Here is a 27,819-nt window from a genome sequence, read left to right on the forward strand (position 1 = left end):
GAGGAAACCGGAGTGCCCGGAGGAAACCCACGCAAGCACGGGGAGAACATACAAACTCCGCACAGAAAGTCTGGAGCTGGATTTGAACCCACGACAGGTTCCCATGACATGAACTGTGCCGCACAATATATATATATATATATATATATATATATAGGCAGCACGGCGGCACAGTGGTTAGCGCTTGTATATATATATATATATATATATATATATATATATATATATATATATATATATATATATATATATATATATATATATATATATATATATATATATACCATTCCGTCTTTGTATTTGTTGTGAATGTAATCGAACGGTAATGCACGCCGTATACAAATCACTTTTGAGCAGGTAACATGTTTATTTTGCCTTTTTTCTATTCAAATCGCTCGTATTGAAACTGTTATGCACTCTACCATAAAGCTTATTTCTGCATAACAAGCTTTACGGTAGAGTGCATAAAAGAAAAGTGATTTATATATGGTGTGCATTACCGTTTGATTATGTTCACAACAAAAACAAAGACGGAATGGTTTATTTTGTATTACATTCCCAACAAATGCAAGACGAAGTGGATTTGGTTATATGTTCGCCATTACATTCCCTAAAAGTGATATAAAAGTGAGATAAAACAAGGTAAAAGTGGTTGTAGTAGCGAGGGGATGCAAATCTCGGCATAACACTGGGCTGTAGAAATCATAACCGCTCAAGACACAGTCCCGTGAAGATCAAGATTTCAAGCTATGGCACCGAAGAAGCCAATATGTTATTATTTTAATAGTTTTTCATTTTTTTTATTATCTTGTTATGAAATGAAAATACATGTCAAGAAATAAAAATGGATTAAGACGAGGTCACTACCGTGATGGGGATCCATGTTCACCCCTTGACGTTTTGAGCACAACTGACGTGTGCTCGGCAAATCGCGCTGTATATACGCGGAGAAAGGCGTTTGACCGTCACACACGTAACATGCTAATTTCATGTAATAACACCGCGATACAGGCGCAGAACATGCTATGACCGTGCTCCACCCATGATTACCCGCTGAAATTTCGCGTCCTACCCACGTGTAACCACGCCCTGGCCGCGGCCAGAGCACGTCGTTCCGCGTCATTTCCTCATGTGTAAAGTTTTGAATGAAAAGGCAGAAAGGCATTGTGGGAGGTAATTCAGCCAAAGGATACTGTAACGCAAACCAATTACAGACACGTGTGAATTTCCAACCGCGAGTAAAGCACTGCTGTATCTCGTCTGTATGGCGATCTCAAAGCGTCCAACAGCGTCCGCTTCACAGGCAGAAATTTCTGGGCGTGATTCAGCCTCGATACAGACGCAAACGGCCGTGTGACCGGGCCCTAAGCACGGGAAGAACATACAAACTCTGCACAGGAAGTCCGGAGCTGGATTTGAACCCACGCAGGAGGTTCCCATTACTTGAACTGTGCCGCACATGCGCTAACCACTGCGCTGCCGTGCTGCATATCATTTTCTATAAAAACTCATTTTACTATTCACAATTTATTCCTTATGCATTACACACTATAAAGAGGAGAAAACACTGAGTCAGACATGCTTTCAAAGGTTTTTATTCCATTTAGATCACCTGGAAAGGTCAAAGTGCATTTGGAAGCGAACATAAAGACGACCATTTGCTGTTTAATATCATTTTATTTAAAAGAAAAAGGCACTTGGTATCTTTTTGGCAACAATGAGCAGGGAGAGGCTTTACAGAACACTATTTTTGTACTTACAGTACACAAAAAAAGTAATTTCTTCATTTCATAAAAACAACGTTCTTTCATATGATTCATTATCATTCAGGCACTTTCTGATACAATTTCCTGAGTTTTCAAGTGACCACATTCATCTAAATTTCCCAAATCATTAAAGAAAGATGCACAATTCGTGGTAGAAGTAACAGTAAAACATGCTAAATATAATGCAAACATCGTTACATGCAGTCCTTTGTTGAGGATTTTCATCTTTAGAGGCAGAAAGATGATTTTATTTCTTTTTGTTTGGTCGCTGTATTGAAATATGCTACGCTCGGTAGATAAATTGGCAATTTCACTCCGGAATGATTTTGTCACAAGGCAGGAGAGGACTCACACCCACTTTCTTGGCACATTCATTCTAGAAAAAGTAGAAAAAAATACAGATTTAAAAGATTAATACAAAAACCATCATTTCAGAAACCACCAAGACACTCTGATTTAAATACAACGGACCACAAACTAAATGGAATTGAAGTGCATTTTAGATATTAATGAGAAGAAAACAATGTATTATATATCAAATCAAACGAACAATAAGAAAAATCCCACTCATTCTCCCCACCCAACATCCTGGAACGTCAAACACACAAAAACGCACACTAAAATCGGGGAAAACCAACAAACCTATAAATAAATAAATAAATTAATGAATACAAAATGAATTAAAACGTGACAAAACACTACAAAAAATGTAATAGTAATAATTTACTTCCAAGAATAATTGCTAAAAAAAAGTGAAAAAGAGTTTACAAGAAATATAAAAGTGAATGAATTTATATTTTCATGAGAAATTATGCAGTTACCCCTTTCACCCAGCAGGGGTCAACGCTGCCAATTAAAAACGTCTTGAACGATTTTCACGTGTTTGAAGCGATATTTGAATATAGATGAAATACAGTCGAGATATTTCTTATTTTATATGTACAGTATTATTCTTTAAAAACCGATTTGCTTTACAAAATCAACACAAAATCTAATCTCTAAAATATTGTAGTCATGTTATCAAATTAAAGATAACATTTTTACTTTTTTTCACTGTGTATTTGCATTTTCCCGCTATGTAGGACAGACTTTGTCAAAATAAAGTAGTACTGTATGGGCATTCCAGTAATAATAGCCAGAATTGGATGGATGGATAGATAGATAGATAGATAGATAGATAGATAGATAGATAGATAGATAGATAGATAGATAGATAGATAGATAGATAGATAGATAGATAGATAGATAGATAGATAGATAGATAGATATTCATGTAAGGAATACTTTGCTTTTTGTTTTATTATATACTATTTAATTACTAATTCCCCTAATGATGGCAGATGTTTCAGTAGTGGACTGTCTTCTAATCGTTACAACCTGGTAATAACACAATCATAACATAGTAAGAGCCGGATAATTTGTATCTTAGAAATGCATACTCATGCAACCCTCTTGCATTTATCACTAACAAAAAAGTAGCTCCCTGAACCCTGATCCATAACAAAACATGTTCACTTTGGCATGGGACTCCTACCATGTAGTTGACGACGTTGATGTGATAGGGGATGCCGCCCATCTTGGCACACTTTTCGATGTTGGCCCTCTCGGGATCTCCAGCGGCCAGGACGGGATGGTCCGGATCGGCCTGCAAACATGACGATAGCGATTCTGAAGCTCACTTATATCTGTTGCATTTGAAATGTAGAGATTCAAAACTATGATTCGATCTGTGTTTAATTGAGTGAAAATCTCATAGGACTTGGTGCAAAACTCACTGGGTCCAGTCCTCTCTGGATGGCCAGGAGGTCCGCCATGCGGTCGGTGAACCCGGGAGCGAAGTTCTCGGGGTTGATCGCCACGAAACATTGACCCTGTCGAAAGCAACTTTGGTCAAGATTCCAAAAAATCGATGACCTAATATCGAGAGTAAACACAGTCACTGGGTTAAAGCAACACAGCCTAGGTTGAATTTGCTTAACCTTTACATAGTGCTACCCTAGTAAACTGAAAACTTAAGTATACTGTTTATGCCGCCATTCTGCTGCCGTCAGGGGGAAAATGCAGTCTCTATAAGCCAGAACCAGCAGGCTAAAGGACAGTTTCTTCCATCAGGCAGTCAGGACCGTAAACTCTCCCCATGCCCAACCCTCATACTCCCCTACCTTCTGCCAGATAATCCAAAACTGCTCTAATTAGATTAAGGCCATACTTTGCACATATTTTATTCGAAACTTACGTATGTCACAATTGCAATTGGCGCCCAATTGGCCCCGCCCGTGTGGCGCGAGATGCATCCCATTGACGGATTGGCTTTCCGTCTATTTAAGCTCAGTGCTCTCACTCATTCCTTTGACTCGATCCTGTTTCCCGTTGGTATTTCCTGTCCAGTATTGTTCGCATTTATTTTGTCCTATTTAATATCGGTTTCCAGTTTCGTTCCTGTCTAGTTGGTCCTGTTTAATTTCGATATCCTGTTTTGTTATCAATTCTGTCTGTCCCGTCCTGCGCTCAACATCGCTCAGAGAAGCGCAAGAGAAAAACGAGCTGCAGGTTGAACTATATCTACTCGATGTTGCCAAAGCCAGGTGCCTCTCACAAATGCTTCATTTGTATTTGTCTTTCTTTTTCTTCCTCCCCTTTTTAGTTAATCTCTATCCCTCTGTCTCTTTAACTCTCCCTGTCTCTTTTTCTCTTTCTTTGTTCCTCTTTGTCTCTTTCTCTCTGTGTCATTTTATCTACTTCTGCTCTCTTCCTTTTTTCCTTTACTTTTCCTTTTCACTCTTTGTCTCTCTCTTGCTTTCCACTTCTATAGTTCTTCTCTCTCTCTCTCTCTCTCTCTCTCTCTCTCTCTCTCTCTCTCTCTCTCTCTCTCTCTCTCTCTCTCTCTTTCTCTCTCTCTCTCTCTAACTCTCTCTCTCTCTCTCTCTCTCTCTCTCTCTTTCTCTCTCCTTCTCTTACCCTTATCATTTTTTTCTTTTTCCCTAATCTACTACTCCGGCCCCCAAGAGAATGTTGGTTCTATTGTGTGGCCCCCGAGCTAAAATAAGTTTGACACCCCTAGTGTAATAGGACACAAAAGCATGTACTATAATAATCTCGGCTAGCGTTAACAAAATACTGAACTGGATACACCCAGAGTGGCTTAAAAGAGCGAATAGCTGGAATTGGTCAGAGCTGGTGTAAAGTGGCCAACTTTCACAGAAAGCAGGAGAAGCTAGTAAAATTTTTGTACAAAAATTGCAAGTGTGGCTGAAGGAGAGCCATAACCTGCTGTCAAGTTGCATGAGTGGCTAGAGAAGGAAACAGTGGGGAAAAAAAGGTCAAAGATGACAAGGGTTGGACCCCGAATCACAGAAAACAGCAACGTTTGCTAGCATGACCAGACGCGGAAAGCAAGTCACACTGAAGGACATAGCAGAAGCAGTAAACAATAGCAGCTAGCGGGGAGCCATAGCCTGAGGCCATGTTGCTTGCATGGCTGACTGGAGAATGAAACAGTGGATGAAAGTTACATTTGTAAGAATCACAGAACACGTTCATGACGAGCTGCGGAAGGCGAGTGACCCTGAAGAACAAAGTCTGCTAACAATAACAGTAGCGGGTAGTGACGGGCCAGAACCTGCAGCCGAGTGGCTACAGAAAGAAACACTGGGCAAAAACTTCATGAAGCTGTGGATGGAATATTGCTGTTAAGTGCTAAAAGCACCATTGGGTAAGCTAAGTTAGTAAAATGGTCGTTCTGTAGTGATAAAATGGTGGCCTAACACGCCAGTTACTTCAAGTTGTGTATACAATTATAATTTGTTTAATAATATGAGTCAGTTATATGAAATAGTACATGATAATCTGATGCAAAAGTGTATCAATTAAATAAATTAATTATTTTTACACCACTAGGGGTCACTATGTAATACACACTGACATTTAACGTAATAAAATGAAAATTCATTTTTTTAAATGTTTTTCAACTTACCAAGTCCGCAACCCTGTCGGTCACTTTCCATGTGCGGATGTGTTTACTGTATTTAGCACCGGCCAGGATACCGCAGAAGACTTCTACCATCATTCCCAGTCCGTAACCTTTGTACCCTCCTGAAAAACAACACAATAGTACAGCTGAATTTGACGCACACTGGTTTAACACTTCCTCAGGTAAACACAAGTAAAGTCGGATTCAACTGCATATTAATAAGCATATTACACCACTTTTTTATTTCTATATATTTATTCGAACTGATTTGAAACTCTGAGAAAACACGGCTTTGAAACACTGACTCTGAGTCAGACCAGGGATTGCTTTTCGGATCGCCGTCCCTACACACGTATAAGGTTTACCTGTGGCCTCGCTGCCACCGATGGGGACCAAACCTCCCCCGTTGAGAACTTGCTTGGGGTTAGCAGTGATCTTTCCGTTTGCGTCGCAGCCCCAGCCCTCTGGGATGCTGTCGCCACGGCGATCGTGCAGCTCTACCTGTAAAGATTCATAAAAATGATGAATGGATTTTATGGCGGACACATACACGTGCAGGAGTGCGGTGAATTAGGACCACCGTCATTGTTTTAGTTCCCGAAGCTTAAATTGAACTATTGTGTCATATTTTAATACTTTTTGTATTGATAAAAAAGCACATTATTGTCACGATTGCCATGGCGCCCAATTGGCCCTGCCCTTGTGGCGCCAGCTGCATCTCGTTGACATATTGGCTTTCCGTCTAGTTGAGCTCAGCGCTCTCACTCTTCCTTTGTCAGCCCATCAATGAACCTCTGCCCCGCAAGACTTGGGTTCTGACTCGGTCCTGTTTGCTGTTAGTATTTCCTGTCCGGTATTGTTCCCATTTATTTTGTCCTTTTTAATATCGGTTTCCAGTTTCGTTCCCGTCTTATTTTGTCCTGTTTATCATTCTCTCCAGTTTTCGTTCCGGTCTAGTTTGTCCTGTTTAATTTCGATATCCTGTTTTAATTTCAATCCTGTCCGTCCAGTCCTGTCCGGTATCAACCTCATCTGTCCGATATCTGCTCGAGCAATTGGTATCGATCTTGTCGGTCTCTGGCGTCCTGTCTTTCCACGCCAGACCGCTGCCTAATGTGCATGACTCCCCATTTCCCGTACAATAAAAGCTTGTGTGAAAAACTTCACCCATTTGGGTCCTGATCCTGTTCTGTTTCCTGACACAATGTGATGCTGGAAGACCACTGCGATAAAGTGTATGGAACAAAGCAAAAACAAAAAGGGAAAAATAAAGTAAGAAAAAAAAAGAAATATGCTTAATAGGTACAGTATATGATCGATCAAATAGAGGTATAAATACGTTTTAGACAGTAAAAAAGTAAATTCTGCGTAAATTCTGAGAGGAAAACTAAATACAATGTATAACCATTAGTTTTTATCTGCAACTGTCCCAAACTTTATTGGCATTGTTCTATTTTAACAGCATCGGTTATGTGGCAATAGAAACAATGTGGAATGGCGTTTCCTGGCTTTGCGTCTCCAACTTGTGTACTCACTTTCCCCAGGGCGACGGCGGACGTCGCCATGTCCAGGACGAAGCTATCTCCATTTTTGGATGGGGCTGCGACACTAATTGGGTTGGTGCCCAAGGTGCACTTGAACAAACATAAAAACAGTATATACATTTATTGAGAAAATGACTGTAAGTATGTAAGGATGATTTGAGTATCGTGGCTTACCTCCTTTCCACGTGTGGGGACTACCAAAGGAGACGTGTTGGTGAAAGACATCCCCTGTGTTGGGGTTGTGGACCATGAGTTTCGATAAAGCAAGCAAAGCATAGAATAGAATAGAATAGAATAGAACAGAATAGTATAACACAGAACAGTATAAAACAGAACAAAACAGGATAGAATAGAACAGAATAGTATAACACAGAACAGTATAAAACAGAACAAAACAGGATAGAATAGAACAAATAAGAATAGAATAGAACGAAATAGAACAGAATAGAATAGATTAGAATAGAATAGAATAGAACAGGATATAATAGAATGTTGTGACTCATCCATTTGCAGAAACTGTAATAATAAAAACCTCATCATCCAGTCCAGCGTGAATGTGGATCTTTGGTGGGACACGTACACCGCGCGAGGATGTAACTAATTCCACCATTCATTCCTCGCCGGACAACCGACGCTTTGAACTCAGCGCTCACGAGCGGCCACAACGCCGGGAGCTTTTGAAGATCTCGACAAAGACTACAAAGAGTTCAGCTAAGTCAAATGATTCAGCAAAGCTGAAATTTGGTCTGTTAAATATTAGATCGCTTGCTCCAAAAGCTTTACTTGTTGATAACATTATTCGTGATTATAAACTTAACTGTATGGGTCTTTGTGAAACGTGGTTACGCCCGGATGAGCACTTAGCGCTAAATTATGCCTCTCCCCCAGACTACGAGAGTAGTCATATAGCACGCACACTGAAAAGGGGTGGTGGTGTTGCGCTAATCTCTGAAAAATCGCTCAAATTTAATACACGTACCTCTAATAATTACAAAACGTTTGAGGCTCTTGTGATGCGGTCCCCTCAATTGTCAATTGATGTAATAACTATCTATCGTGCACCTGGGCCATACACAACTTTCTTAGACGAATTTGCTGAACTTTTGTCTGAACTAGTAACCTATGCAGACAAAATTATAATTATGGGAGACTTTAACATTCATATGAACTCCCCACACAGTTCACTTACTATTGCGTTTAGTTCTCTAATTGATGCATTTGGTTTTACTCAACTGGTTGACTTGCCAACCCATAAAAATGGGAACACGCTAGACTTGATTCTGACTCGAGGAGTTTTAACCTCAAACATTATGGTGCTACCGTGTACTAATGTTATCTCTGATCATTATTTAGTGACATTTGAGGTGCTAACTAAATGTAGAGTTAATAAAGCTGAGGGATTTAGCGGACGCAATATAAGCACTGGCACAGTTTCTGAGCTCTTTGAACTCCTTCCTGGAGCAGTTGCGTCCTTTCCTAAATACAATGGCTCGATTGACTCACTCATGAATGAGTTCAATACCACCCTGACTAGTCTGCTGGATTCAATAGCGCCCATAAAACTAAAATCACGTCCTAAAAGACGCACACCTTGGTTTACTGATGAAACTAGAACCCTTAAAAAAGAATGCAGGAAATGGGAGAGAAAATGGCGCGCTACCAAGCTTGAGGTTTTCCATCAAACCTGGTGTGACAGCTTGTTAAAGTATAAAGCGGCCCTTGCCTCTGCAAAATCGGCCTACCTTTCGAAGGTGATTGCGTCTCAAAAGAACAACCCCAAAGCCCTTTTTGACACTGTAGCATCGCTTACAAGGCAACAGCCTATCGCAGACAGTTCGACACACTCTGCTCAGGACTTAATGGTCTTCTTCACTAAGAAGATTCAATGCATACAGGAAGAAATTGCAAAAGATATTGTTAGTACCACACGTATTAAAGGACTGAAATTTACAGATGCACGACAGGGTGGCTGCCCTGGGAAAATGGCCGGTTTTAGTGAACTGTCACTTGATGATCTCAAACAAGTGGTGAATGCGGCCAAACCGACAACTTGCCAGTTCGACCCGCTCCCAGGTTCACTTATTAAAAGTCTTTTTAGCGTCCTTGGGCCTTCAGTTCTAAATATTATAAATATATCACTCTCCTCAGGTGTAGTTCCAGCAGCTTTTAAGTCCGCCGTTATTAAACCCACACTGAAACGACCCAACCTTGATCCAGAAATATTAAGTAATTACAGACCTGTGTCAAACCTACCTTTCCTCTCTAAAGTACTCGAAAGAGTAGTGGCACAGCAGCTGAATGCTTTCATATCGGAGAATAACCTTTTTGAATCCATGCAATCAGGATTCAGGGCTAACCACTCTACTGAGACAGCTCTGATCAAGGTAACAAATGATCTCCTAATGTCAATGGATTCTGGCGCTTCATCACTTTTGCTGCTGCTGGATCTTAGTGCTGCTTTTGACACAGTGCGCCACAATATCCTACTAGAACGGTTGGAAAAATGGATTGGTCTCTCAGGAGCTGTCCTCTCGTGGTTCAAATCCTACCTCTCAGATAGGACACACTGTGTTAAATATGGTGAAACGACATCTGAGCCCTTTAATGTTACCTGCGGTGTTCCGCAGGGTTCAGTGCTCGGCCCCCTACTTTTCAACATTTACATGCTTCCGTTAGGTGATATTATTCGCAAGTACAATATCAGCTTCCATTGCTATGCAGACGACACTCAACTATATCTTCCGTTGGAGGAATCTTCCACACTAAACTGTGGAAATTTGGAGGCCTGTCTCACTGAGATAAAAGAGTGGATGTCACTCAACTTCTTGCGTCTTAACTCTGAAAAGACTGAAATGTTAGTCATTGGTCCTTCTAAATGCCCGGACTTATTCTCAAAAACTGCTGTGAACATTGACAAATGTCACATCACACAGAGTGACTCAGTTAAAAATTTAGGTGTCATATTTGACCCTGAACTATCCTTTGAGATGCATGTAAAACAAATTACTAGAACTGCCTTCTTCCATCTTCGCAACATTGCTAAAATCCGTTCAATACTGTCTCAGTCTGATGCGGAAACAATAATTCATGCATTTGTTACCTCCCGTCTCGATTACTGCAATGCACTACTCTCCGGTCTCCCGAAGTCCAGAATCAAGTCTCTTCAGCTAGTACAAAATGCCGCAGCGAGGCTCTTAACCAGGACAAAAAAGTACGATCACATAACACCGATTTTGGCTAACCTGCATTGGCTCCCAGTTAGCCAAAGATGTGACTTCAAAGTTCTCTTAGTATTGTACAAAATCATACATGGACTTGCTCCCTCTTATCTTTCAGATCTGATCTGCCACTATGTCCCGGGCCGAAGCCTACGATCTGAGAGTGCTGGTCTTCTGATGATCCCGAGAGCAAAGAAGTCTTCTGCTGGTTCGAGAGCGTTCTCCATCCGGGCACCGGTGCTGTGGAATGCTCTTCCCCCTGAGATTCGATCTGCAACCTCAGTGGAAATGTTTAAATCTAAACTTAAAACTCACTTCTACTCCATTGCATACGAATAACCTACTCCTCTTGTCGGTTGAAAATAGTTTGTGTAATATAGTGTAACAATCTGTGAAGCCCTTTGAGACTCTACGTGATTTAGGGCTATACAAATAAAAATGACTTGACTTGACTTGAATAGAACCAAACAGAATAGAATACAATACAATAGAACAGAACAGAGGAATAGAATAGAATAGAATACAATAGAAAATAATAGAATAGAATAGAATACAACAGACGAGAATAGAAAATAATAGAAAATAACAGAACAGAATAGAATAGAACAGATGAATAGAATAGAATAGAATAGAATAGAAAATAACAGAACAGAATAGAATAGAACAGATGAATGTAATAGTATAGAATAAGAATAGAATAGAAAATAATAGAATAGAATAGAATACAACAGACGAGAATAGAAAATAATAGAAAATAACAGAACAGAATAGAATAGAACAGATGAATAGAATAGAATAGAATAGAATAGAATAGAAAATAATAGAATAGAATAGAATAGAAAATAACGGGACGGAATAGAATAGAAAAGAAAAGAACAAAAAAGAATAGAACAAATCAGAACAGTATAGTACAGAATAGAATAGAATAGAATAAAATAGAACAGAACAGAACAGAACAGAACAGAACAGAACAGAACAGAACAGAACAGAACAGAACAGAATAGAATAGAATAGAATAGAATAGAGAAGAATAGAAAAGAAAAGAATATAACAAAACAGAACGGTATAGTACAGAATAGAATAGAATGGATTAGAATGGAACAGAACAGGACGGACTAGTTGCAGGTTTTTAGACTTACGATCATGCCGGCCTTCAGAGCTTGCATGGCGTAGTAGCCGGCGATGCCGTAGTGGTTGGAGCCTAGCAGAAACAGCACATTTATTGCATTTCTTTTTTTTTAAAGTCAAAATCAACACAACATTGGATTATAGTGTATCACAGGCGTAGTTTCGGCATGGACAGAGTGGGCACGCCCCCACCAATATCCAGCAATATCATCTTAAAAATGCCAATGTCCCCACCAATGCCAAAACCACATGATCACATGAAAATACTTCATTTGAAACTTTAGAGAAAATTATGTTAAAATGAGAAGACAAAAAATGGCCGACAATGTCATTCAGTATAATATAGAATAACTTTTACACGTTAAAAACTGTTGTGACAGATTCGGGTCAGGATAGTTATAGAAAGAACGGTGGATAATATCAAACTAGGAGAAAGAAAAGGCTAAATATTTTAGTTAAGTGGTTAGGGTTTGGCGCTCTCACTGCCGCGTCATGGGTTCGATCCCCATCTCATGGTCAGTGATATTTTTCGACTGTTCAATTATTTCACAAATAACATACTAGCGTCAAACTTTGAATTATTTTTATAGGTAAAAAAAAACATTTTTCTAGCTATTTGACTGATGGGAACACCGGGGATTAGATTGTCATGATTACCGATTGGAAACACCTGCGCCCGCTCATTTGGCGCCAGCCGCTGCGGGCTATCTGATTGGCTCCCTGTTACTATTTGAACCCAGTCCTGTCTGTCCCCTGTTGTCAGTCCGTCTGCGAAACACTGTTGATACAAGCCAAGCCGTTTGACCCTGACTTCCGCCTGTCCCGTTTTTGTACCCGTTTTCCCACCTGCCCGTTCCTGATATCCCCGTTTGTCTCTGGCTACGACCCGTTTTGGTCCCGACCCCATCTGCTCTCCCGTCCCGACTTACGACTCGATTCCAACCCCGACCACGTCTTGCTACCAAGTCCCAGCTACCGACCAGTTTTCCGCCCCTGATACGAGAGCGACTTGCTTCCCGCGCCTAGCGAATACCAGATCGTGGGCGCAGCCCTTCCTCTTTCCTTTAATAAAACTTGGCCTTTTGTAGTCAGGATGTTTCATCTGGTGATGCCTCTTTATACTATAATCTTTGAAATCAGCCACAGTCTCTTGTTGTTTTGGATTGCAGGGAATATATTACTCCAATTTCCACTTGTCCTGGAAGAGGGGGCCCTCACAGTCAACGCTCCTTTTTTCATTTACCGTCAGAAATGGCGTGGGTTAAAATTCTGACAGAAAGCCAAGGGCAAGGCTGCCAAAGTAGCCATCATCTGGTGAACATGGTGATTTTTATTAGTGCAATTATGTTTTCAACTGGGGTCAATTTTACTGGCGGGCCACGTAGTATTAACTTTATGACAGAGGTAAAAATTTGCAAGGGAAATTATGGTCTTAATGTGCCTTTTATACCATATTCTATCCAATATATACTTTTACATTAAATTTCTATAATGCTTAATAAGTGTGTGATTTTACGATTCCGCAAAAGCCTTAAGGGTCAGGAGAGTAGGTTTCCCAAGCCAAAGGAACTTTGCCTCTACAACCTGTAGACCACTAGTGGGCTCCCTGTCTGTTATAAAACAGGTGCACAGAACTCCATTCGGTTAACTCCTACAACCTAAGGACAGGAGCATGAGCTTCCCAAGCCAAAGGAACTTTGTCTCTACAATATGGATGCCACTGGTAATTTTCCCAAAAATCCTATCTATGTGCAAACAATAAACTGCTTTGATGTATCATTTATTATACTCGCACGCCATCTAGCGACCAACATTCCACACTGCATTTAAATTTGTGATTCCTACCTAAACCAATCAGAATGCGCTTACGTGCACGTGTTTTATTCCATCCACCAATCAAAAATTTATGAAACGGTATAAGAAAGAGACTCACGCTTCAGTCCGTAGGATGATTTCATAGCTATCCAAGAACGCAATTTTGCCTTGTTTCAATATACTTTTCTTTAATAAATAAGTTGGACCGGATTAAAAGGCCCGATGGGCCGCATGTGGCTCACAAGCCGTAGTTTGACCATCCCTGCAATAAACCCACCAAAAGATGAACATTCGACTCACCGTGCGCCACCACCCATCCGATGCCAACTTCCTTGGCCTTCTTGATGGCCAAATTCATGCAGAAGTTTCCCACCACGGGTCCCAGAAGGTTCTTGCCGTCCACCAGGGCCGTGGCCGGACTCTCCTTATCCATTACCGGCTCGCCGTCTTTGGAGCAAATTCCCGACTGGATGTCCTTCACGTACATATCTGTTAGAAAAATCGTCAAAACCGGGCTCTTCCTGCCCACAGGTGAGGGCAAAACCAGAGGGTGTGCTCACCCATCCTGTTGAGTCCGTGGCTGTAGTGCCCCCGGTGGTCGCCCTCCACCAGGACCTGCGCCAGGCTCTGGGCATGATGTTGCTTGGTGCCCACCGCCGTCATGCATCTCTCGATGAAACTTTGCACCTCGTGCTGTTGGATCAAACACCTGGACACAAGTTCAACCACAGATTTTCAAGGAGACAGTGTGTGTTATATAGCGACCCCAAGTGGATTCAAAATACGTCATTGAAATAAAGCTCGACAACAGGGGTAGGGAACCTATGGCTCGGGAGCCATATATGGCTCTTTTCATGAGAACATATGGCTCCGAAATCAAATATAACTATTGCACATCTCTCTGTGGCGTTCCAAAGTCAAGTGATTTCATCCCGATTTTGGTCCATATAAAGCCGAAGCAACTTAATGCAGAAGTTCGATAAGAAACCATTTAAACTGATAAATAAAAACGCTGGCAAAGGACTTTGATTGGGTGAGCAGTACAGGTGGGCGGATCCTTGCACACAACGCAAGGCACTTCCTTCTCTCTCTCTCTCTCGCTCAGTGCAGTCTACACCAAAAGTGAATATGACGATATGCTTATCGTTTGCAGTGATTTGTGACATTTTTACAAAAGCACTTTGCATGCACATGGTTTTGAAACCGTTATTAAGGACACATTTCATGGAAAAAAAATGCCTCGACACTCTTAACTCAAGGTGTAAGACAAATTGTAAATGGCATATTTACATTGATTTGGGACACAGGATTTGGCATTATTATCATTTCATACATTTAATCATCAAATGACACACGGTGAAATAAAATGTGCTGAAGAATTAGCTTTTGTCTAAAGAGCGTGTTTGGCAGTTTTTTTTAAATTTTGTCTGAAAATATATGATGTGGCTCGCTCAATTTCTTTTTAAAACATTTTTTGCTTTTATGGCTCTTTGGATCAAAAAGGTTCCCGACCCCTGCTCTACAGATTCATATAACGTGCATAACAAACGTACTGCCTCTTAAACATTATGTTTTTAAAGACTTGTAGGTTTAGACATCCTGGTGCTAGTCAGCTATGCCCTTTTATACTATAGTTTCCTTCTCTAGCCACTTAGCTGCAGGGTATAGCTTTCAGCTAGCCACCATTATTATTGTTAACTGCTTCTGCTTTCAGTGTCACTCGCCTTACACAGCTGGCCATGCAAGCAAAAGTTGCAGTGTTCTGTGATTCATGCATCTTCTACTTTTATTCCACTGATTCCTTCTTTGGCCACTTGTGTCGCTGGGTTCTGTGATTCAGGGTCCTGAAATTTGCTCTCACATTCTTTTACTGGCTTTGTCCTTCAGTGTCACTCGCCTTCCAAAGGTGTTCATGCAAGTGAACATTGCAGTGTCCCAAAATTCAGGCATTTCCCACTTTTTACCCCTTTATTTCTTTCTCCAGCCACTCATGTTGGCCACTTGGCTTCAAACTATGGCTCATTGCTAACTGGTGTTGTTAGCTGCTCTGTTTAAATAAAGCTTAATTCTTCATTGAATGACACTTGCCTTCAACAGTTGTTCACGCAAGGGAACGTCACTAACTTCAGTAATTCAGACAGCTTCAACTTTTTTCCACTGTTTGCTCCTCTAGCCACTAGGGTTAGCCCCTTGACTGCAGGCTATGAATAGCAGCTATTTTTATTGTCAGCTGCTTTGTGTAGATGAAGCTTGCATCTCTGACTCTTTCTTCTGTTTCCCTCTCTAATCATTTATGTGACGCACTTGGTTGCAGCCCATGGCTCATCGATTTTGTTATTGCTAGCAGCACCGTGTAAAAAAAGCTTGCCTCTTTAACTGTTTCACTATTTCCTTATCTAGACACACTTAGCTGCAGGCTATGGATCGCCATTATTTTATTGTCAGCTGCTTAGTGTATATAAAGCCTACATCTGTGACTTTTTTCCACTCTTTCTTTCTTTAGCCACTTGAATTATGCACTTGGCTGCAGCCCATGGGTCAACGCTAGCTACTATTATTATAGTCAGTTCCCACATGTAAATAAATCTTGCATCCACAGTTTCCTTCTCCAGCCACACATGCTAGGCACTTAGCTACAGGATATTGCTTGCAGCTATCTGCTATTTTTAGCTGCTTCGGGAAAATTAAGTTTGCTTTGTCACTTGCTCATCACAGCTGCTTACGCAAGCGAACTAATCCTGCTTTGCTATTGTCTATACTTAGCCACTTAGGGCCCGGTCACACAGCCGTTTGCGTCTGTATCAGGGGTAAAATTTTGCGATTTTTTTTTTTTGCCCCTGGTTGCCCGCGGTAGAAAATGCGCAAAATTGGCTAACCCGCTGTGCCCGCAAAACAGACGCCGGCGACTGTTCCGCTTCCTCATCGCGTCAGTTCCACGTCCTTTCCGCGTGTGGACCACGGGTACAAAAGCTGCCGAGCCGGGCTGTAGAAATCATAACCGCTCAAGACACAGTCCCGTGAAGATCAAGATTTCAAGCTACGGCACCGAAGAAGCCAATATGTTATTATTGTAATAGTTTTTCATTTTGATTTTATTATCTTGTTATGAAATGAAAAGAAATGTCAAGAAATAAAAATGGATTAAGACGAGGTCACTACGGTGACGGGATCCATGTTCACCCCTTGACGTCTCGAGCACAACTGACGTGTGCTCGGCAAATCGCGCTGTATATTTGCGGAGAAAGGCGTTTGACCGTCACACGCGTAACACGCTAATTTCACGTAATAACACCGCGATACAGGCGCAGAACAAACGTGCTATGACTGTGCTCCACCCGCGATTGCCCGCTAAAATTCCGCGTCCTACCCGCGTGTAACCGCGCCCTGGCCGCGGCCGTAGCACGTCGTTCCGCGTCTGTACCGCGTCATTACCTCGTGTGTACCACGTGTGCCGCCCGCGGTTACCCGTGGTCTAAAGTTTTGAGCAGCGCAAAACTTTTTCGCACGGCCAACCGCGTGTGAATTTCTTGCCGCGTGTAAAGCACGGCTGTATCTCGGCTGTATCTCGTCTGTATCGCGATCTCAAAGCGTCCAACAGCGTCTGCATCATGGGCAGAAATTTCTGGCCGTGATTCAGCCGCGATACGCCCGTGAAAGGCTGTGTGACCGGGCCCTTACACGGGGTCTGGCCAACTCCAGGTATTGGATCTTTCCAGCTGCTCCGGGTGTATCCAGTTCAATTTTTCTTTTGTTGTCACTGGTGGGGATTAACACCTACTTTCATGCTCTGTTACTGGCTGAAATTCTTCCTTGCTCACGAAGAAAATTCGTAATCAAGTTCCTGAATTTCATGAATCGGAGGCGTCTGAAGTAGATCTTCAAATGTACATGCTTCAGCCACATTCTAAGCTTATGCACTGTAACTTTAAAGAAAGTTGGCCATAATGAGATCCACGTCTGAAGGAACACTATGCTCATTGGCGGTTTTACAGCACATTCTTTTGTTCAGTAAAGCTAAAAATTCAAGCCAGAGAGGAAATGCTGGCAGAACATCGTGTATTTGATGCATCGCGTGCATGTGGACACAAAGTCCTCTTTATCTTGCAGTCACAAGGGAGAGGACAGATGATTTGAAGCAGACATCAGAATTTTTTCCTGACTCCAAAACAATATGGCTATCATACATCGACCGTACAGCCACTGGTTCGTGAATCAGAAATTTGTGGAAAATTATATTTTACAATTATTATTTTGTTTGTATAAGAAAATTCCCTTTTTCTCATTTTATATATATTTTTCTTAATTTTTAACTGGACTTTGGTGGAGTGCAGCTTAAAGCATCGCGGAAATTAGAAAAAGATAAGCAGTCTCATTACTTGATACTGTTAGATTATTAAAATGTATCACTGAGTATGTGTCATGATTACCGATGTGAATCACCTGTGCCCGCTCATTTGGCGCTAACTGCCTCGGACTCTGATTGACTCCCTGTTCCTGGCCTAGTCCTGTCAATCCCCTGTTGTCAGTCCGTCTGCGAACTTCTATTTATACAAAGCAAGCCTTTTTCGACCCTGACTCCCGCCTGTCCCGTTTTTGCTCCCGTTAGTCTCCGACTACGACCTGTTTTGACCCTGACCAAGTTTTCTCTCCCGTCCTGGCTTACGACTCATTTTTGTTCCCGACTACGTCTACTCTCCCGTTCTGGCTTACGACTTGTTTCCGACACTGACCACGCCTTGCTCTCCCAGTCTCGGCTAACAACCAGGGAAGATCCACTTCTGTGTTCGGATCGCAATCCGAGTACAAGAACTATAGAGTCTGATCGCCTCTATTTTATTAGCTGCTTAGTGTAATTAAAGCCTATAATCTGTGACTTTTTTCCACTCTTTCCTTCTCTAGCCACTCATATTATGCACTTGGCTGCAGCCAATGGCTCAACGCTCGCTTCCGCTATTATAGTGAGTTTCCACATGTGACTAAAGCTTGCATCTTTGACCTTTTTCCACAGTTTCTTTCTTTAGCCACATATGTTAGGCACTTAGCTACAGGATATTGCTCGCCGCTAACTGCAATTTTTAGGTGCTAAAAGAGCAAAAATAGCTTCCAAACAAAGTAAAATTAGATGCTCACACTTATTTCGTGAACACTTTTTGAACTTGACCTGTCGGCAGGCAGTGTGTGGGTATTTCTGGCGGACAAAAACAGACAAAATACAGTAAATACAGTATACAGTAGACCCCCTCTTTAAGGCATTTCCCGCTCTATACGATATTTACAACAAACTAATATACACAAAAAAGTAAAACTTCAAGGTCTTCGTGACTATAAAGAGTTACAACTCTAGGATGTCTTTCTGCTATTGGTCAACGTCATACAAAATGCTGGTCTGCTATTGGTTTGCGGCACCGCAGCATGATAGTACTGACATGCTATTAGCTGAACTCCTTCCCACAATGGCTTTCCTTTTTTTCAGCATCTGGAATACTTTGTAACAACTTCAGTGATCGAATATTGTATTGTTGTACCGTATTTATTCACTATGGGTCCTGGGGTTAGATAGATAGATAGATAGATAGATAGATAGATAGATAGATAGATAGATAGATAGATAGATAGATAGATAGATAGATAGATAGATAGATAGATAGATAGATAGATAGATAGATAGATAGATAGATAGATAGATAGATAGATAGATAGATAGATAGATAGATAGATAGATAGATAGATAGATAGATAGATAGACAGACAGACAGACAGACAGACAGACAGACAGAAAGACAGACAGACAGACTGATGTTACTCATCAGTAACCCAGTCTTGTCTCTCCTTTGTTGTCAGTCCGCCTGCGAACATTAGTGTATACTAGGCAAGCCTTTTTGGACCCTGACTCCCACCTGTCCCGTTTTTGCTCCCATCTGTCTCCGGCTACGACCCGTTTGTCTGCTCTCCCGTCCCGGCTCACGTCCTCTTTGTGTCCCCGACTAAGTTTACTCTCCCTTTCTGGCTCACGACTCATTTCTGACCCCGACCACGCCTTGCTCTCCCAGTCCCGGCTACCGACCCGTTTTTTTGTCCCTGACACAGCCATCGCTCGCTACAGAAGATCCCCTTCCGTGTTCGGATTACAATCCGATTGCGAGAGCGACTTGCTTCCCACGCCCAGCGAACACCGGATCGTGGGCGCAGTCCTTCATCTTCCCTTCATTAAAACTTGTGAGAAACGTAACGCAATTGGGTCCTGTTTCCGTTATGGTCCTGACATAGATAAATACTTTATTGATCCCTGTGGGGAAATTCACTGCGGTGATGCTAGAGGGAGAAGGAAAAAAATAAGATAAACAATGGAAATGAAGTCCATGATTTTCAGGAAATATACAACCCTGGCTCAATTGCATGCAAAATAAATAGGATATTAAAGCGTGTGGCAATTTCACTTTGCTGTCCCCATATTAGAACTGATTTATGTCATATCCCAGGGTTTTTGGTCTGAAGTCAACATAAAGTTAAGTTTTCTATCGACTGGCCTTTGGCCCACTTCCCCTATATTTTCCTTCACTCAACGTTGGACAAAAACATTCTCGATCCTCTCGGCGAGCTCGTAAAACGTTTTCCTGCCTCCCCGCTTTCACATACTTGACAAATTCCAGTTCTTTGGGTCCCGTTCTAATAATAACACTGGCGAGATAAGAATTTAAAAACAGCAGAAGAGTGCTAATAACCAACAAAAGTGGGTGAAACCCTTCAAGGCGACTCCTCCGTCGTCTTTTTGTGGTATTCCCGTCACTTTTTGTAACGTTCGCAATCGAATCCAGATGCGGAATGCGGCGAAAGTTGGCGAAAACCGGGATCTTGGATACATTTTGTTCCGCTTCGGTTTTGCTGACTTTTCAGTTTTTGGGTTTACTGGTAGTTGCTTTACATTGATTTGTCATTGATTGCACTGAATAGAGTGAGTAAAACTGTTTTCTTTCGGGGTAATTGAGTTCAAGTGGAGTCTTGAACATAGCGAAAGCACACATGTATGTAATATGAGCCTGCAGCAGCATGATAGGTTTTTGGGGGGGAGGGTTTGTTTCACTCGACACAAATATTCTGGCATGTCGATAGTCCCAGTGGCCACTTATGCAATATCTTACGTAAGTCAAGATTTAAATGATGCTATATCATTTAATCCAAATATTTTTTTGTCTTTTTTGGAAAAGTGAAAAAAATCTAAAACTATATAGTATTTTGAAACCACAAAGTTATCCCACCCTAAAACTTCTTTTCAGGACGTTTAAAATACTTCATTTTGAAAGGGACAGTTTGTAATATTTAGTCAAGTCATGTTGATTTGTTTGGCCCTTAATCACAAGGAGTCTCAAAGGGCTGCACAGACTACCAGGGTTGGGAAGGGTTACTTTAACTGGATTACTTTCAATTACTTTTGGATTACTCCAATACAAAATATGCTAATAAAGACAAAAGAAACTAAATATGAATAAAATGACTAAATTTTGTGCAGGCTTGGGGAGTAACGGAATACATGGAAGGGCAAAAATGATGTTGGCAAGCTGTTTGGATTTATTTTCATTTTGTTTCTGTCGCATTTTATGTTAGTTTTGCCAGAGATCAGAGAGATGAAAGCCAGGAGAGAAAGCTTACCACGTGTTGTGAGTCATAATTTTATTCATATTTAGTTTATTTTGTCATTTATTAGCATATTTGGTATTGGAGTAATCCAAAAGTAATTGAAAGTCATCCAGTTAAAGTGACCCTACCCAACCCTGCAGACTACAGACTATTAGAACACCATTCCCTGATCTAGAACCAACAACAGGGCAAGGAAAAACTCAAAAGCCTCATAGAGAAATCTTGAGACGGGACCGCACATGAAGTAATCCCCCTTCCAGGATGACCAGGCTGCAATAGATGTTGGAATAACAAATAATACACAGCTATTTGTCACGACCAGCACACAGGGTGGACCCAATCGCGTAACGTTTTCTCATAATTTTATTTAAAGAAAGAGGAAGGGCTGCAGCCACGATCCAGTATTCGCTGGACGCGGGAAGCAAGTCGCTCTCGCACTCGGATTGTGATCCGAATACGGAAGTTGATCGTCCGTAGTGAGCGATGGCGGTGTCAAGGACGGAAAAACTGGTTGGTCGCCGGGAATGGGAGAGCAAAGCGTGGTCGGGGTAGGAAACGAGTCGTAAGCCAGGACGGGAGAGCAGATGTGGTCGGGCTCAAAACAGGTCGTAGCCGAAGACAAACAGGAGCAAAAACGGGACAGGTGGGAGTCAGGGTTGAAAAAGGCTTGCCTTGTATAAACAGAGGTTTGCAGACGGACCGACAACAGAGGATTGACAGGACTGGATTTAAATAGGGACAGGAGGCCAATCAAATGAGCGGGCACAGGTGATTCCCATCGGTATTCATGACACTATTGTCAACATAAAATACGGGTTATTCATATGCTATGGAATCGAAGTGTGTTTTAAGCTTAGATTTAAACATTTCCACTGATGTTGCAGATCAAATCTCAGGGGGAAGAGCATTCCACAGCACAGGGGCCCGAATGGAGAACGCTCTCGAACCTGCGGATTTCTTCTTGGCTCTTGGGATCACTAGTAGACCAGCATTTTTAGAGTGAAGGCTCTGGACCAAAATATAGTATATAATACCTTTATATAATTTAGTGCCTCCTAGATGTCCAAAAAAAACTTTCATTCAGTAAAAAAACTGCCACTGCCCGAACCAGTCGGGATGGGCTCCAGCAACCCCGCGACCCTACTGAGGATAAATGGTGCAGATAATGGATGGATGGATGGATGGATGGAAAATTCATAGGTCACAGTGTTCTTGGCTCTGGTTTTTGTTCCCATTGTCTAGTGTGAAGCCCTTAATCAGAAGATGTCGGCACAGGTTACAATGACACCATCCCCTGATCTCAAACCAACATGCAGGCAAGGAAAAACTCCTTAGCACAAGGGAGATTAGAAACGGGGCCTCACAAGTGGTAATCCCCCGTTCAAGATGACCAGGGTGCAATAGATTTAGCATCGGGTAACAGTACACAAAACATAGTAAACATCAATAAAAGAAAAAGATTTGCTTCTTATCACTTGAGATAGAGTAAACAAAAGCAGACTGTCTTCTGACTCAATTTGGTCTACATTTGATGAGCAAACACAAGACACTCCATGTTATTTGAAAGACTGGTTCGAAAGGCGTTAAAGAGACTCCAACGTTCCATCCAAAAGTGTATGGTTTAAAACAGGGGTGTCTAACAGCTGGCCCGCGGGCCGGAACAGGCCTGCTAAGGGATTGAATCCGGCCCGCGAGACAACGCGCAGAATAGCGCAAGAGAAAAACGAGCTGCAGGTGCCTCTCACAAAGACGCTGTACTTGTATTTCTCTCTCTCTCTCTCTCTCTCTTTTTTCACTCTCTCGGTCTCTCTTTCTCTGTTCCTCTTTGTCTCTTTCTCTCTGTGTCTTTTTACCTTCTTTTGCTCTCTCTTCCTTTATTCCCTTCCTCCTTTTCTTCTCTTCCTCTCTCACTCTTGCTTTCCCCTTATATCTTTCTCTACCGTTCTTTCCTTCTCACTTTCTCTCTTTTATTTCTCTTTAGATTTCTTTCTTTCTCTGTCTTTCGCTCCCCCCTCTCTCACTGTTTCTCACGTTCTTTAACTCCCGCTCTCTTTCTCCCTTTCTGTCTTTGCTTCTCTTTTTCTCTTTCTCTCTGTGTCGTTTTACCTTCTTTCGCTCTCTCTTCCTTCTTTTCCTTTTTTCTCTTTTCTCTTTTTCTCTCTTGCTTCCCCCTTCTCACCTTCTCTTCTTTTCTCTCCTCTCTTCCTCTCTTTCTATTTCTCTTTGGATTAATCTTTCTCTCTCGTTCTTTCCCCCTCTCTTACTATTTCTCTTTTTATCTCTTTTGTTTCTCACATTCTCTCTCTTTCTTCCTTTCTCTGTCCCACCCTCCCTCCTTTCCCCCCTCTCTTTTTCTTATTTCTTTCTCTTTTTTTCATCCATTCCATTATCTGGACTGCTTATCCTCAGTAGGGTCGCGGGGTCTCTTTTTTCCTTCTCGCTAATCTACTAGTCCAGTCCCCGACAGAATGTTTGTTCTATCGGTTGGCCCCCCGAGTTAAAATGAGTTTGACACCCCTGATTTGGACTAAATCAATGACCAGACCAGATTTAGGCCAAAATCAGCTGTACAAAAAACGTCCAAAAGAAGTAAAGAAGTACTAGGTGGGATCATTTTGTGATTTAAAACTACTTTATTTTGAAGGTAAGAACAGGAAAAACGTGATTTTACTCTTACTATTCAATTATTATTCGTTTAATGCAAAATAATGCAAAACGCTAGTTTTACTAACAATGCTAATTCTGATGAATGAGTGTTTTACCAATTGCTCAATTTATCAATCAACTCAATGTACTTATATAAATACTTGAAAGTACATTTTAATGTCAAGTTTTGGAAGTGTTTGCTTTTTGATATTTTCTTCAAGTATCATGTACTTTTTATTTTATTTTATTTTTCAACTGCAGTTTTTCTCCCATTTTGTTTTCCGTTGCATTTACAGTCTTCAAAAATACATGAATAAATTGATAAATAAATTCTAAAAAATATATTTTAATTTAAGATAAATCAGAAAATGAATACAAGATGACATATGAACGAATACAATTCAAAATAATGAATAAATATATATATATAATAATAATATATTATATATAAACCAAAAAAATGAAACAATTTGAAGTCCAAATTAAAAACGAAAACACTAAAACTTTATTTAAATGGTGTAAATAACAGTCACATTAAAATGATGCTAATGCAACAAAGAATCAAGTTTGGGATTCTCTTCCCAGTAATTTTATAATTGAAATGTCTAATTTTTACAGCAATTTTTTTAATGTCCAAATAATTTTTCCGTTGTTGCGGTAAAAAGCATGAGACTATGAAATTTGTAGATAATAAAAGATAACAAAATAAATATAGATACATAAATAAATTAAATAAATTCATTTAAAAATAATTTTAAAAGAATATATAAATAAATTGAAAAGAGGATTAAATGATAATCAAACAATATCCAAAATTAAAAATAAAACGATATTACAAAAAAAATCCAACGATTTTCTTTTTTAGTCGTTTTGGATTTTTATTTTCATTTCCATTAATTTTGTGATTTAATGTTTTCATTTAACCGTATTTTTTTTTCTAATTTGTATTTTTAATTGCAGTTACATTTTTACAGTAAATGGTAAAAAATATAAAGTTGGTAAAAATATAAATAAAATAAATAAATAAATAACCAAACAAACAATAAAAAACTAAAAAAAAATTAAAAGTAAGAAAAATAATAAAAAAAGAATACATTAATGAATATATTCACAAAGAAAAATTAAAATTAAAATAAGAAAACAGATATAAAAATGATAGAAAATAGATATAATTTAAATAATTATAAATAATTAATAGATAAAATCAAATTGGAATAATAATACATTTTAAAAGGACAAAAAACAAATACACGAAGTGGTGCAAATAATGGATGGATGGATGGATAAACAAATTTTCACAAGTTTCATGAAAAAAATTAAATACAGTAATATTAAAGAGAGTGGGAACATTTTGCACTGACAATATCTGTGTATTGTTTGTTAATGCTACATCCATTGCGACCTCGTCATCCTTTTTATTTTAGTTTTAATTTTTTAATTTTATGTTATTTTTTTATTATTATCCATTGCAGCCTGGTCATCCTGGAAGGAGGATACTTCATGTGTGGTCCCTTCTCAAGATTTCCTCATTTTCCTCATGTTGAGGTTTTGAGTTTTTCCTTGCCCTCATGTAGGTTTTAGATCAGGGGATAGTGGCACAAAAGTCCGTAGTTTGCAACAGTCTGTGGTCTGTGCAGCCCTTTGAGGATCAATTCAATTCCTATATATTCGTGACACCCTTAATCACAAGGAGCCTCAATTTGTCATGTTTTTTAGTTTTTCCTTAATCTCCTTTATGTTTTAGATCAGAAGATGGTGGCATAATAGTTTGTACTTTGCAATAGTCTGTGGTCTATGCAGATTTTTGAGACTTCTTGTGATTAAGGGTGTCACAAATAAACAGGACTTGACTTAATTTGACATGTTTTTGAGTTTTTCCTTGCCCTCATGTAGGTTTTAGATCAGGGGATGGTGTATTAATAGTATGTAGTCTGTACAACCCTTTGAGAGTCCTTGTGATTAAGGGTGTCAGAAATAAACAGGACTTGACTTGACTTAATCATTTATCATTCAGGTTGAACTCAAATTACTCATTCACCACCTCCAAATAAAAACAATATCACGAGGATGTGAAAAAGGAATTTCTTCCTTTTCATGACATTTGCTTTGTTTTTGTGTCGGCTTTGCAAACCCCCCTGTCCTTCTCATGTTTATAAACATGCAACATTCTCCCAGGCGTGTCCATCACGCGCTGTTTTGTGGTGGCAACTTTCCACTCACATGGGTACGACTAACTAACCTTGTCAAGCAAATTTGTCCCGCTGGTACTCAACAAGTACGAGTGTTCCAAGTACTCGCAACGGAAACAAAAGCAGAAGTTACTATCATATTTCCACCATCCAACTCCAAAAAAGCAACAAACTCCAATACCAGGAAGTGAACGTGCACGTAAGAAATGTCACCTTGGCTTGACCTTGAAGGTCAACGGGGCTCTTACCTGCTCATGTTGCCTTTGGTGCTGAGTTACGACGACAGGAGGAAGGAAAAAGTAGAAAAGGAAGATTCGGGTTGTTGCTGTTGCTCATGAGTCGCCCTTCCAGTACTGCGGAGCCAGGCCACGCCCACCCGGTTCATGTATATAGCAGGTATTTGTGTGTTTGGGGTGTGTCTCCCCTCTAGGAGGGTTGCAACCCGTAACACGAGATGGCCTTGTGGTAAGCGAACGTTACGTAACCCGGGGGCCTGCTCTTCATCGATGAAGCGACGCCTTCCTTTTCACTGAAACACATGCAAAGGTCTTTTTGTTTTTAAATGATTAACTCATTCATTGCCAAACGTTTCTCTAACAGGGGAAGTGTGGGTGCCAGCCAAGTTTTGCCATTTTTCCAAGGCCTCATAAAAATGTTTCGTTTTGTGGCTCTATACGCATATGACATACAGCATGTCACCAAAGTGAGTACACCCCTCACATTTCTGCAGAGATTTTATTACAATGTTTAACAGAACAACACTGAAAAAAACGTTTAAGCTTATATAGCAGAGTACATTTATTTTCCCCTTAAAAAAACTCAAAATGAAGCTATCAATAATTAAACCCCTGGAAACAAAATTAAATACACCCCAATTGCACCCCTATAGGTCCAGACAAAACACTGCTTGTGATTTTCCCTCCAAAATACCTGCTCACTGAAACTCCCAATATGGCACACCATGGCAAGCAACTCTCAGGGGACCTTAAAAAATCGTGGGAGTATATAAGGGTGCCCAAGGCTACAAGATGATTGCCAACATCCTGAAGTTGAGCTGCAGTACAGTGGTCAAGATCCTCCAATGTTTTAGAAAAATCAGGGCTTGTGTTGGATGTCCCAAAAAGCTAAGTGAACGTGCACAGCGTCAAACCCAAATGTTATCTAAGGAAGATAGGGGCGGGAGTGCTGTCAGCATTGCTGCAGAGATCAAAGAGGTGTTCGGTCAGTCTGGAAGTACGCAAACCATACACTTCAGGAACTTTCACTTTAGGGTGTACTCACTTTGGTTGCAAAGGGGTTTTGTTATTAACGGTTATATTTTGTGTTTTTTGAGTGTTAAAATAAATTTACAATACTATAATAGCTCAACAGTGTTTTTCTACTAAACATTATAAACAAATATTTGCAGAAATGTGAGGAGTGTACTCACTTTTGTGACATACTGTATCAAGCTTGAAATCTCATCTCTCTTTAGAAAAAAAATGATTTTTTTTTTAGCTTTTAACATTGTCTAGTGAACAACAGTAGGACATTGTTTCTTGAAATAACTCGTTTCCAAGAAAACCTTTTTTTGTGCAATGATGCATTTCTAGAAGAACTTGCACTTTGGTGTTTTTTTCCATTTGTGATACCTCCAATATCTAAACAATTTTTGTCCGTTAACACACGGGCACAAACCATTTTGGTCACTCGGGGACCCCCCCACACTCTCTAAATCGCTGGATAGAGGAAGCAACACGGTGGAGTGGGTGATCCTCGATGTGTGGACAAAGGTCTGGTCAAAGCCATTCATGCCAGGTAGTGGTGATTTATCATATTGAAATAATTCCCAGAGGCTTTATACTTACTTATCAGCAACACCAAAGCTGTTGGATTAGTTTTTTTTTTTTCAAATAGAACAAAAGACAA

General features: G+C 40.4%; 1 protein-coding gene across 1 annotated transcript; it reads right to left on the minus strand.

Annotated features, from left to right (window-relative positions):
* Positions 1–1,657: 1,657 nt before the first annotated feature.
* LOC148363119 (uncharacterized) lies at positions 1,658–26,326 on the minus strand. Its single transcript, XM_088340663.1, has 11 exons — positions 26,160–26,326; positions 14,002–14,150; positions 13,742–13,930; positions 11,638–11,699; positions 7,455–7,508; positions 7,272–7,370; positions 6,102–6,237; positions 5,740–5,858; positions 3,542–3,637; positions 3,301–3,411; positions 1,658–2,142 (listed from the first exon to the last, which is right to left on the minus strand). Exons 1-11 carry the CDS (start codon positions 26,165–26,167, stop codon positions 2,077–2,079), a joined length of 1,089 nt encoding a protein of 362 aa, XP_088196789.1. The 5' UTR covers positions 26,168–26,326; the 3' UTR covers positions 1,658–2,076.
* Positions 26,327–27,819: the final 1,493 nt, after the last annotated feature.

Source organism: Urocampus carinirostris, chromosome 7, assembly GCF_059441175.1.
Source record: "Urocampus carinirostris isolate Australia breed hairy pipefish chromosome 7, RoL_Ucar_1.0, whole genome shotgun sequence".
NCBI lineage: Eukaryota > Metazoa > Chordata > Actinopteri > Syngnathiformes > Syngnathidae > Urocampus > Urocampus carinirostris.